Below are 12,342 nucleotides of genomic sequence, written 5' to 3'. Positions count from 1 at the left end.
CTTCACCATTCTTTACCTGGTTATTGCAATTACCAATAATGAGTGCGTCAGCCAGAGACAACTGTCCCACAATCATGCCCTGTTCCAGCAACGGGGCTCCTGTTTCAGCGAGGCGATTAGATGTGATAACAATGGTATTGTCATCATTCAGTACCATCACAGGGTCCGCCTGGAGAAAAAAGCAGTAAGTAGTTGATAGATAAGACACAATGTCAGTACATATTGTGTGATATATACACACAATAAAAATGCATATTATTCGTGATTACACAATCCTCCTTGTCAAAAGCTGACCTCAATGAAAGCTGCTACTTCTTGAAGCACCAGGTTCCACTCCACTTGATCTTCTGTATTAAAGCGGTGAGTATAGTCTTCAATTTCATCTGACAATTCCTAATTTTAAAATATCACAAAGAAAAATGATTATAGGAAAAATACACATAAAACTAGGTTGCTATATTATACCATATTCTTTACAGAAATTGATATAGTTAAGAAGCTTGATTATTATCAACATATAGTCCCATTTATAGCCAAAAAGTCCCAATATAATAGTCGCAATTATAGCCAAAAACAAAGAATACTGCTTTATTTTGCTTTAAGACTCCAGAATAATACACACCAGTAAGATTTTCATAGAGATCGAGACTAACTCATATTTAATCAATGCTACATCAGCACTTAATTTATTAAAAGAAGATTCTTAGAGGTAAAACCCCCAGTTTTTAATACTTGGAAAAAATGAAGACTGTCTAGATGATTTTCATTGGATTTATATCATAGTGTGTTTTGGGAAGAGTCTTATTAGCAACTAGAGATGGAAGAAGACAGAGAAGGACCTGGCAAAACTAACATGTTCTGGGGCGCCTGGGTGGCTCAATGGGTTATGCGTCTGCCTTTGATTCAGGTCATGACCTTCAGTTCCTGGGATCGAGCCCTGCATGGGGACGCGGGGGTTCCTGCTCAGGTCCCCATCCCTCTGCCCCTTCCCCTACTTGTACTCTTTCTCTCTCTCATTCAAATAAAACACATACACACACACACACACATACAACCCACAAAAAACTAGCATGTTCTAGTTGAGTACCAAAAATTAGGAAAAACACCACTGGAAGGACTGACTGAATACAGAGTGCAACCAGAATGGGGTATGCAGTAACTACAGATAGGGAGCGAATTCTGGGTACGGTTACCTCCTAATTACCTCAGCTAATGAAGGAGAGTGAGGCAGACAGAGCAAAAGGATGGGAAGACCAAAATTCATTCACAATATCTTTGTAAAACAGTATATGCTGATTCTTGACCTAACCTTTCAATTATTTTCTCTTAAACCAAGTATTTTACCTTTGGTTTGCATTTCTTGACCATCCATTGATGGGTAGTGAAATGTAAAAAATGCTTAAGGGACAAAAGCAAGGAATTAAGAGAAGTGTCTCAGGCTAGTGTGTATCAGAAATATGGAGAGAGCAGGAAAATCCTCTTAGCACTGCCCTTGTCCAAAGCTACTATACTTTGAATGCTGTAATGTTTTACATATATTAAAATTATTTTTTACCCTGAGTCTATTTTTGAGAAACAAAATTATCCATACACAATTACAGCCTAGGATTTTAACAATTTTAAAGCACACTTACCTTCACCAAATCCTTCACAACATCCATTTTGTTGAGCAGAAGACAAACTACAATAAACCTTGCGTAGTATCGTAGCTTCTTAACGACCAACTCAGGTCTACAGCAGAGAAAGAGGAAGTTAACTCATTAGACTCCAAAAAGAAAACATGCTCTTTGATATTTCCAGCTCTCTGGCGGCTTTTAAACTCTTTAGATATTATTTTGCACAGTTACAACTATTTCTGCACATAACCTATAGTTGCATTTAAACACGTTTCTTACTCATAGATTCATCATGTTCATTCACATATTCATTCATTGAACAAATACCCACGGGAACCTTAGATGCCTCAGGCACTCTGCTAGAAGAATGATTAAAACAAACAACTACAGACCCAGCCCCCTCTTCACAAATCTCAGAGACAGGAAGTTACCTATAACATAGTGGACACAGATAAACACAATGACAGAATACATACAACAACAGGAGGACTAAAGGATACTATCTGAGCCCATAGAGGAGGGTTCCTAGCGAGAGTGATGTTGTGGTAGAAGAAGACAACCGCAGGAAAAGATGAGGTGAAAAGAGTTCCAGGAAGAACATTTTTTGTTTTGAAATCTTATTTTCTGGTATTAATATAATCAAACCCAGTTTTCTTATGCTTACTGCTTGTATGCCATATCTTCTTGTATCCTCACCTTTCAAGTACCTGTGTCTTTTCACGTTAACTGGTATTTTGTAGACAACATTTAGTTAGCTTATTTTATCCAGACAATCTCTGCCTCACAGACTCAGGAAGTTGGACCGCTTACATTTTATCTGTTATTTTGGCTGGGTTTGCATCTCCCACTGGGCTGTCTGTTTTCTATTTGCCCGTCCTGTATTTGTTTTCTAGTGCTCCTTTCTTGCTTTCTTTCCAGTTCATCACATATATTTTAGTGCTCTATTTTATGTCCTCTGTCAATTTCCTACTTATACCTCTTTGCTTACTTTAGTGGTTGCTACGAGTAAATGATCAAAGGCTATTGACCATCAATATTGTACCTCTTCACACTTGACCCTCTGTACTCATCCCTTATCAATTCAAACTTGGTATTTCCGATTTCCACAGCCTCCGTTACAATTGTAATAATCTTACAACAGCATATTTTGTATATGCTGGACACATTCCATGATAAAATTTGTAAAAATTCCTCTTTGACCCATGAGTTATTTAGAAAGGTGTCTACTAATTGATATATTTATTGATTTTTTTAAAAATTATGTTGTCATTCTTAATTTTTATTTTTTTTATTTTTTTTAAAAGGTTTTATTTATTTATTTGACAGAGAGAGATCACAAGCAGGCAGAGAGGCAGGCAGAGAGAGAGGAGGAAGCAGGCTCCCTGCTGAGCAGAGAGCCCGATGCGGGACTCGATCCCAGGACCCTGAGATCATGACCTGAGCTGAAGGCAGCGGCCTAACCCACTGAGCCACCCAGGCACCCTCATTCTTAATTTTTAATGGCACTGGACCATGGTTAGATATCCTACACTTGAAAATCATTGAAACGTGTTTTATGTCAGGTTTAAGTCAATTTCACAAAAGTTTCATTTAAGCTTGAAAATTATGTGCATTTGCGTATTGTTGGCAGTTTTTTTTTTTCCAATTTATTTATTTTCAGAAAAACAGTATTCATTATTTTTTCACCACACTCAGTACTCCATGCAAGCCGTGCCCTCTATAATACCCACCACCTGGTACCCCAACCTCCCACCCCCCCGCCACTTCAAACCCCTCAGATTGTTTTTCAGAGTCCATAGTCTCTCATGGTTCACCTCCCCTTCAAATTTGCCCAAAAGCACATACCCTCCTCCCCAACGTCCATAACCCTACCCCCCCTCTCCCAACCCCCCTCCCCCCAGCAACCCACAGGTTGTTTCGTGAGATTAAGAGTCAGTTTTAAGCACATTAGAACAAGTTTTTTTTTTTTTTAGGACAAGTTTTTAATTATGTTATTCAAACCTCAGTTTTTTGTTTTCTTGATAAATGATTAAATATAGTATATGAAAAATCTTCTTGTATACTGATTGGATCATTTATCAATTTCTTCCATAAAATATGACACTTTTTGCTTTACTATAATATTACATTATTGGGCATATACAAGTTTAGAATTTTTTTTTTTTAGTTGCTCCTTGTACCAGTATGAAGTAAACTTCTATCTTTAATAATGCTCCCTGCCTTAAATATAGTGACATTTCTTCCCTCGGCTATCTATTTTATCTTTTCCTGTACCTTGTATCTTTGGAGGATCTCTATATTATTGGATTTTCCTTTAAAAGGCATACTGATAATCTCTGACTTTTATTAGGAAGTTTAGATCACTTTCATTTACTATGATTACCAATGTACTTGTACTTATTTCTACTTTAGTTTTTTGTGCTAATTATATTTTAGTGTGTATTCCTTTCCTACATTTTATTGTAAAGATCATACATCATAATTTTAGTTTTCACTTTCCTCCCCTCTACCAGTTTTGAAATTATACATTTTCTTTATGTTCTTAAAATATTTTTGTTAATTTTTTTATTTTTTAAATTTTTTAAAAAAGATTATTTATTTGACAGAGAGAGAGAGAGATCACAAGTAGGCAGAGAGCTAGGCAGAGAGAGAGAGAGGGGGAAGCAGGCTCCCAGCTGAGCAAAGAGCCCAATGCGGGGCTCGATCCCAGGGCCCTGAGATCATGACCTGAGCTGAAGGCAGAGGCTTAACCCACTGAGCCTCCCAGGTGCCCCTATTTTTGTTAATATTTTAATAAGCAAACTTTACTGCCTCTAAGCTTCTTCTGGACAATAAATGGATGTTATTCGTATGGTTTAGTTCTTTACTTTCTTCTTTCATGTTCTTGTTTTGTCCAGAATTTGGCCCCATTTTATCTCAATAACCTCAATTAGCCATTAATACAATAACCACTGTCTTATGAAGTACGTGATTTTTTAGGAAACAAAGGGATAACTTTTTTCTTACCAATCCTTGTAAATCACCTCTTCCTTCCAGTTTCAATTTTCTCTTTCTGAAGAAATCCACAGTCGTTTTCTTACATCACCAGAACTAACCAGCCTCCTACAAGGTTGTCCTAGCACTGGCCACAGGGTTAATGACCTGAGGATTTCCCTTACTTTCTTGGCAGCTAAACTGTCCATTTAAAAGGATGGCTGAGGGACGCCTGCAGTGGGTTAAGCATCTGCCTTCAGTTCAGGTCATGATCCTGGGGCCCTGGGATCTAGCCCCATGGGGGGCTCCCTGGTCAGTGGGAAGCCTGCTTCTCCCTATTCTCCCTGCTCATGCTCTAGCTCACTATCTCTGTCTTTCTCATAAATAAATAAATAAATAAATAAATAAATAAATGAAACCTTAAAAAAAAAAGACAGTTGATCTGTTTATCCAGCATCTCTAGGTTATTTTGGACACAGTTGTTTTTTATTGTTTAGCCTATCACATTATCAAAGTGGAATTCAAACAGGAGGAAAATTTGTAGGAGGAGGATGTTCATTCATAGCTGAACTATTAATAAGAAAATTTCTTTAATTTTTTGATAAAAATAAAACAGGTTCTGTGGATTTGTATCATATCACACAATTATGTAACACAGATTACACAAACACATATTGAACCAGGCTTTGGCAAATTTTTGCAAATGGCCAGACAGTAAATGTTTTAGGCTTCGTAGGCACATATGGTGCTCATAGTGTATCTACCTTTTCTTTTTTTTCACTGCACTTCAAAAATGTAAAAAGGATCCTAAGCTACCAGACAGTTCCCAAACAGCCGTGCCATCCCTGTATTACATGAACACACAGCAGTAGATGGATGTGTTCTGTTGTGGAAACCACTGTGTCAAACTGAGCAGAGGTCAGGTAAATAAGTCAGGGCTATCCATTCATACACACGAGAGGCTACCCCCGTCAGGCCCCAAAACCTCAACAGCCCACAGCCCCACTGTCTGAAAACACATCAAACTGAAGAAGGAAAATATCCCGTGAACCACAGTAGGAAGGTCCACTTCAAGTCCTCCCTACACACACCACTACTAGAAGATGCCAAGGTCCTCAAGATTAGATTCACGGTTCCCATGATGGAAAAAGTCCATTATGTCACCCCCACAGCTGACATCATGATTCTCCTGACAAAGTTATTCTGGTACTCCAGAGCCGTAGCTTTGTCCAGCCTGCCAGGCCCACTACTTCTAAGACACTGACTCTATACATCTGCCCGAGAAACAGTCTTCCCAGGTGGCTGACTGCCACATGGCCCCAATCTCTGGGTACTGAGAAACTTCATCCTCTCCACATTGAACTCTGACCAGGTCAGCTTCAGCCATTTGCAAAGCCAGGGTCAGTGGCTCTCAGGGCAAATGATTATGCAGTAACATCTCCCCTACTAAACATGATGATGATGGAATGAGACATTTTCAGAATTGTGTATGTGTCGCTCTTGGTGATCGCCGGAATGTACCATTCCTTCTGGCTCTAACACAGTCCTTAGGTACTGAGACAATGCAGAGAGAATTTGCCCCTTTGAGGAGAGATTTTTTGCTTTTAAAGGAACTGCGAAATTGTGCAATACTCTCTTAGTTTTAATCAACCAGCTGTTCGCTTTATTTTATTTTTTATTTAAATTCAATTTGGTTAACATATACTGTATTATTAACTTCAGGGGTAGAATTTAGTGATTCATGAGTCACATGCAACACCAGTACTCCTTGTATCAAGTGTCTTCCTAATGCCCAGCAACCCCTAGTTTATTTCCTAGACTTAAGAGTCTCTTAGGGTTTGCCTCCCTCTCAGTTTTCATCTTATTTTATTAATACAATAGAATATAACCCAGTCATCAAAAAAAGAACAAAATCTTGCCATTTGCAAAGACATGGATGGAACTAGAGGGTTATTATGCTAAACCAGCTGTTCATTTTAGTACCTATTAGCAAGCTACCTTGGCAGTCTTCCTACCCTATATGAACTGAGAAACAATCTACCAACAATCATCCTTCCTAAGGTACAGGGAACAAGGTCAAGATTTTGTATAATGGATCGTCCTTTCATTCTAATTTAGTGGCCTCAGGCAAGAGATTTGTCATACCGGTTATAAATAATCCTACCTCAAATAAATAAATAAATAAATAATCCTACCTCTGTTCATCTGCCTTGCTCTAGGAGGCAGCACAGGAAAATCATTCATATGGGGTATTTGCTATTAAGATAGAAAAGGATTTTAATAAAGGAAACTGTTGGTTTTAGGCCAAAGGGCCCAAGGCCAATTTCCCTTTGAGTGAATTAGAAAATGCAGAAGAGTGAATTATACAAGGTATTTCATTATTGCTTAAAATGGTTCTTTCCTTGGGGCATCTGGGTGGCCCAGTTGGTTAAATGTCTGCCTTTGGCTCAGGTCCTGATCTCCAGGTCCTGGGATCCAGCCCTGCACAGGGTTCCTGCTTATCAGGGAGCCTGCTCCTCCTTCTCCCTCTGCCCCTCCCCCTGCTCCTGCTGTCCCTCTCTCTCAAATGAATAAATAAAATCTTTAAAAAAAAAAAGGTTCTTCCCTTATATGTCTTTTCATACTGAAAAGATATTCATTACATAGCCCCTTTGCATATTTTTAGAAATAAAATTTATCTCACCATGAATTCAAATTGTACAATATGAACACAAAAATTGGGGGGGAGGGTGTTCTGAGGAAATGTATCTGTAGTGAAAATAGGTGAGGTAAGCCATGAGAAAATCTGAAGGAGAGGTAGTAACTGATGGAACTTTTGATGGAAGAAGGAAGCACAGTGATGACTTCAGGGAAAACAGAGAATCTGCCTGCCTTCCTTGCATCAAGCAAACTCCTTTGCACAAGCCTGAACAAGATCTGCTAGGGAATGAAGGGGATTTACAGGAGTGGGGCTTTCCAAAAAATACTGCTGTTTAGCCAGAAAGCTTATGATAGCCAACCATAAAGTGTTCTCTAGAAAAATAAGTCAAAATTATGTTCTTGTCTACTGGTAAGAGAATATAATCTTTTCACTATATAACAACTGTGAGCTCTGCTGCCGGCAGGAGAGAGAACATTCAGATCTTCTATGCTTGAGCTTTCCCTTCCAACAATTCCTGGAATACTAGTAACAGAGATTCTCCAGCAGAACCCTGATTCCTTCAGCAATGATGTCTTCCCCTGGAATTAATAACATCACAGTCTACCTGTACCCCAAATATGTCTGTAACTTCCATAAGAAGATAATCCTCTGAAAGGAAAAGAGAACACCTATAAACCTTCTTCTTTTCTTTTCTCTTCTCCCACCCAAGCATCTATACCACTGCCAAATACAAAACATGTGGCTCAACAGATTACAGTTGGGAATGCATAAATTCTGCATGATTTTTTTTTTCTTACAGTGGAGCTACACCATGGTAACATATCCAGTTTATAAGACAATGTAAACAGCTTTAGCGGTCTTTTCTTTAGTCCCACCCACAGCTGTCAGCAGGCTTTTGAATGTATATGAATTTAAATTATACAGGATAACAAGAACAAAGGCTATCCCCTAAGCCTCACTTTGGAATTGTTTCATTTCTATGAAACTTTGCAGGTCTCCAATCTCTCATTAAATAATCAACCCCTCCTTCATGCTCTGATTTCTCCCAGGTACTAGGACATCTGTTGTTACATCTATGACATTTATTGCTTTTAGGTAACATAGGTCTGTATGCTTAAGAAAGCCTAATATAGCTAGTGTCCAAAATCTGTAAAGAACTTAGCAAACTCAACACCCAAAGAACAAATAATCCAATCAAGAAATGGGCAGAAGACATGAAGAGATATTTCTGCAAAGAAGACATCCAGATGGCCAACAGACACATGAAAAAGTGCTCCACATCACTCAACATCAGGGAAATACAAATCAAAACCACAATGAGAGATCACCTCACACCAGTCAGAATGGCTAAAATTAACAAGTCAGGAAATGACAGATGCTGGAGGATGCGGAGAAAGGGGAACCCTCTTACACTGCTGGTGGAAATGCAAGCTGGTGCAACCACTCTGGAAAACAGCATGGAGGTTCCTCAAAATGTTGAAAATAGAACTACCCTATGACCCAGCAATTACACTACTGGGTATTTACCCTAAAGATACAAACGTAGTGATCGAAGGGGCACATGCACCCGAATGTTTATAGCAGCAATGTCCACAATAGCCAAACTATGGAAAGAACCTAGATGTCCATCAATAGATGAATGGATAAAGAAGATGTGGTATATATATACAATGGAATACTATGTAGCCATCAAAAGAAATGAAATCTTGCCATTTGTGACAATGTGGATGGAACTAGAGGGTATCATGCTTAGTAAAATAAGTCAATCGGAGAAAGACAACTATCTTATGATCTCCCTGATATGAGGAAGTGGAGATGCAACATGGGGGGTTAAGGGGGTAGGAGAAGAATACATGAAACAAGATGGGATTGGGAGGGAGACAAACCATAAGTGACTCTTAATCTCACAAAACAGACTGAGGGTTGCTGGGGGAGGGGGTTTGGGAGAGGGGGGTGGGGTTACGGAATTAGGGAGGGTATGTGCTATGGTGAGTGCTGTGAAGTGTGTAAACCTGGCGATTCACAGACGTGCACCCCTGGGGATAAAAATATATTATATGTTCATAAAAAATTAAAAACTAAAAAAAAAAAAAAAGAAGGCCTAATATATTGTAAGGTGCTCAGTAAAGTCCATTTAAATTAATAAAAGTTATAAACAAATGTGTGCTTCTTTGCATAATTTCCATACAGGCTAAAAATTCTGAGTGTTTTATCTCCTCTCTAAAAACATAGTGGGTGCATACCTGTCCTCTTTATTGACTTGAGAATAATATGATCTCTGTCTGATTGCAGAATAGAAGGAGAAAGCTTCATTCAGATAGCTGGTCTCAGATGTGCGTAGGCTATGAGGAAAAAAAAAAATCCTTAAATTTGACAGTGTCTCAAAATCTTCATGACGAATACTTGTTTTATTCTTCCTCTATTCCTCTACAGGAGGGGACGGGAAGGACTATCCTAAATTTGCAATCAGCAACGCAATAATCTTAATACCCTTACAATGGGTAAAAATAACGACAAGGTAAAAAAAAAAAAAAAATACCTCCCCACTGCTCCCAAGCCTTTTTTGATGGCAATCCAAAGTACGCATTATTCTCTTTCTTTGAAAGGATTCTCCAAACAGCATTCCACCCAGTTACATCTTTCCACCAGACCTTTCACAGCCTTCCCCAAATCCATACAGAGTCACTTGTCCTTTGGCTCATTTCTTCAGTTTCTCATAGGACTCAGAAATGGACTAATCCGTATTAATCTTCAGAGGATGCTGATGAATCAGGTTCTCTGTTTAACATTTCTAGTTTTACAAGAGACTTCTTAAGAAAATATTCTACCTGAAAGAGTGATTTTAATGGGGGAATGTTGGATGGCATGCCAAGAGACAGGAAGAGGAAGAAATTCCATATGGTCCAAGCTTTTTATGGCATACCCGATACTCAACGAGATTTAGATTCCGAAAAGGAATTATCTTCTTTCCTTGACTCACCATTAAGGATCTCATCTCATCAGTGAGATTAATCTGCTACATGTAACCTTTTAGATATATCCTATAAATATGAGTTTTAAAGTATTCCCCCAAAACCACTCATTCAAACATATAGTTATGATATGATCAAAATTTAAGTGAAGCCATTAAGAATTATAAATTCATTTCATATTTATGATTTATCTAAAACCAAGATCACGAGCATTTAAGTTATAAATGAGTCCGCCCAAATGAACTGTTAGGAAGGCAAGCCTTTGAAGCAAATAATGTTACTTAAATTAAGGAAGATCATTTCATAATACTGTTTTGATCACTATGATCTGGGGTTCATTTGTAATGCCTTAGTTTTCCCTCCTACCAAGTAAGTATATTATGCATACTTCTGCATGCTGTGTTTATATCAGGACAATGCTTTATTTTTTCCATATGTAATTCACTTACTAATAATGGTAGTATAGCTGCCCAATCTTAGAAGCAATTTCCCCTATTTGCCACCGCTTCAAGCCATACCGATTATCCAAGACTTGTCTGTTTTACATAGGAGATAAGAAAATAGAAATAAGAGACTATAAATTCCAAAAATAACCAAATCTGTAAATTTAATAGGATAAAATACCACCCAATTCAGCATGAAATTCTGAATTCATGAATTCAAATTCATGAATTTTTCATGAGATTTCAACATCATTCAATTAAATTTAAAAAGCATGTATTAAATGTCTACCTAAAGTATGCTGAAATATGAAAAGAAACTTCTTTGAGCTATGCTCACGAAAATTAAAAGCAACAACCTCCCCCCAATACAGCTTTGACCAAATAAACAACACCTATTTTAGAATGAAACCATGCATCAAGCCTACCTATGTTAATCTGAACCATTTCAGATATAACACTCTCTTTAAAGTTCAGATGAGAACATTACATTTTAAAAACTTACATAAATAGGAAAAAAACTATTTTCCTTTGTGTCATGAAGATGAACTATATTAAAGTGCACCAAGAGATAAAGCGTACTGAGGTAGTAAAGGTCAAAACTGGAACTAACATAAACTGGCCCTTCACTCTCCTGTAACTGTAAAATTCCTTTACCGATGCTGCTGCTGAAATTTCCAGAGTTTGGTGTAAACATCGAAAGTTCTTCCAAAATAGGACTGCCACTGCTTCTGCCCATATTGTGGCAAATCTCTGTAATGACAAACAAACACGTATTACTTTTAAAACTCCTAAGCTATTTGGAAATTAAGACTTGTGACGGTATAAACTAGAGAGATTTGAAGCATCTGCATTCAGGCTTTCATTCTTTCTTTCTTTTTTTAAAGATTTTATTTTATTTTAAAGATTTTATTTATTTGACAGAGAGAGACACAGCGAGAGAGGGAACACAAGCGGGGGGGAAGGGAGAGGGAGAAGCAGGCTCCTCGCCGAGCAGGAAGCCTGATGTGGGGCTCAATCCCACGACCTGTGGCGCCCCTCAGGCTTTCTTTTTTAAAAAGCTGTAATTTTTGGAGTAGAAATGGTTCTGTAAGAGTCTGGGACTTGTTCTTTCCTACTCTTCTCCCCACCTCTGTTCATTCTTAGTCTCTTTTGTAGACACTGTCCCAAGCTTTGCGCAGTGGCAGTATCATAGCCAATGAGGTTTATCCGAGGCGCGATTATTGCTAATTGTAGACACTGTCCCATGAGGTTTCTAGCATTCTTTTTCTTCTCCTGGGGTGATCTTATTCGTAGTCACTTATGCACTGATAGCTTCCAAATGTTATCTTCATATTAGAAATTCATTACCTTCACATAAGAACTCAGCACTCTGAAAAACATTGCTGCTTTAGGGAACACATCTAGCAATGGATGTGGAAGTGGTATTACTGGTCTTGCTTATTCTATCGTCTCTCTGTAGGTGAACTACACGTATCCCTGCCCTTAGGTCTGGTGACTCAAACCACACGCCTTAGAGACAAATTCTTCCCTGTCATATGAACACTGGGCCTGGCCTTAAGACTTGCTCTGGCCAATGAAATATAATTGCAAGTTTCCCACACCATGTCCGAGAAGATGACATGAGAGAGACTACGCAGTTCAGCACTTTCACTTCCCTCCAATCTAAGACCAAGATAGGGCTGCTCCTTAGCCTGGAA

General features: G+C 38.4%; 1 protein-coding gene and 1 pseudogene across 4 annotated transcripts in view; one reads left to right on the top strand and one right to left on the bottom strand.

Moving 5' to 3' along the window:
• SCAI (suppressor of cancer cell invasion) overlaps positions 1-12,342 on the bottom strand; it is a 136,295-nt gene that overhangs the window by 41,787 nt on the left and 82,166 nt on the right. For 3 of the 4 annotated variants that reach the window (XM_044264917.1, XM_044264921.1, XM_044264919.1), the window contains exons 4-9: positions 11,300-11,395; positions 10,652-10,738; positions 9,474-9,572; positions 1,635-1,731; positions 295-393; positions 17-169 (exon numbers count right to left, since the gene is read on the bottom strand). In XM_044264917.1, coding sequence (XP_044120852.1) covers positions 17-169; positions 295-393; positions 1,635-1,731; positions 9,474-9,572; positions 10,652-10,738; positions 11,300-11,395 — 631 coding nt within the window. The remainder of the gene's footprint in view (positions 1-16; positions 170-294; positions 394-1,634; positions 1,732-9,473; positions 9,573-10,651; positions 10,739-11,299; positions 11,396-12,342) is intronic. The other variant, XM_044264918.1, reaches the window with a different exon arrangement.
• Positions 11,812-11,923, top strand: LOC122917843 (annotated as a pseudogene).

This window comes from Neovison vison, chromosome 9 (assembly GCF_020171115.1).
Source record: "Neovison vison isolate M4711 chromosome 9, ASM_NN_V1, whole genome shotgun sequence".
Lineage (NCBI taxonomy): Eukaryota > Metazoa > Chordata > Mammalia > Carnivora > Mustelidae > Neogale > Neogale vison.
The sequence above is the reverse complement of the archived record's forward strand: the minus strand, read 5'-3'. Positions and strand labels throughout refer to the sequence as shown.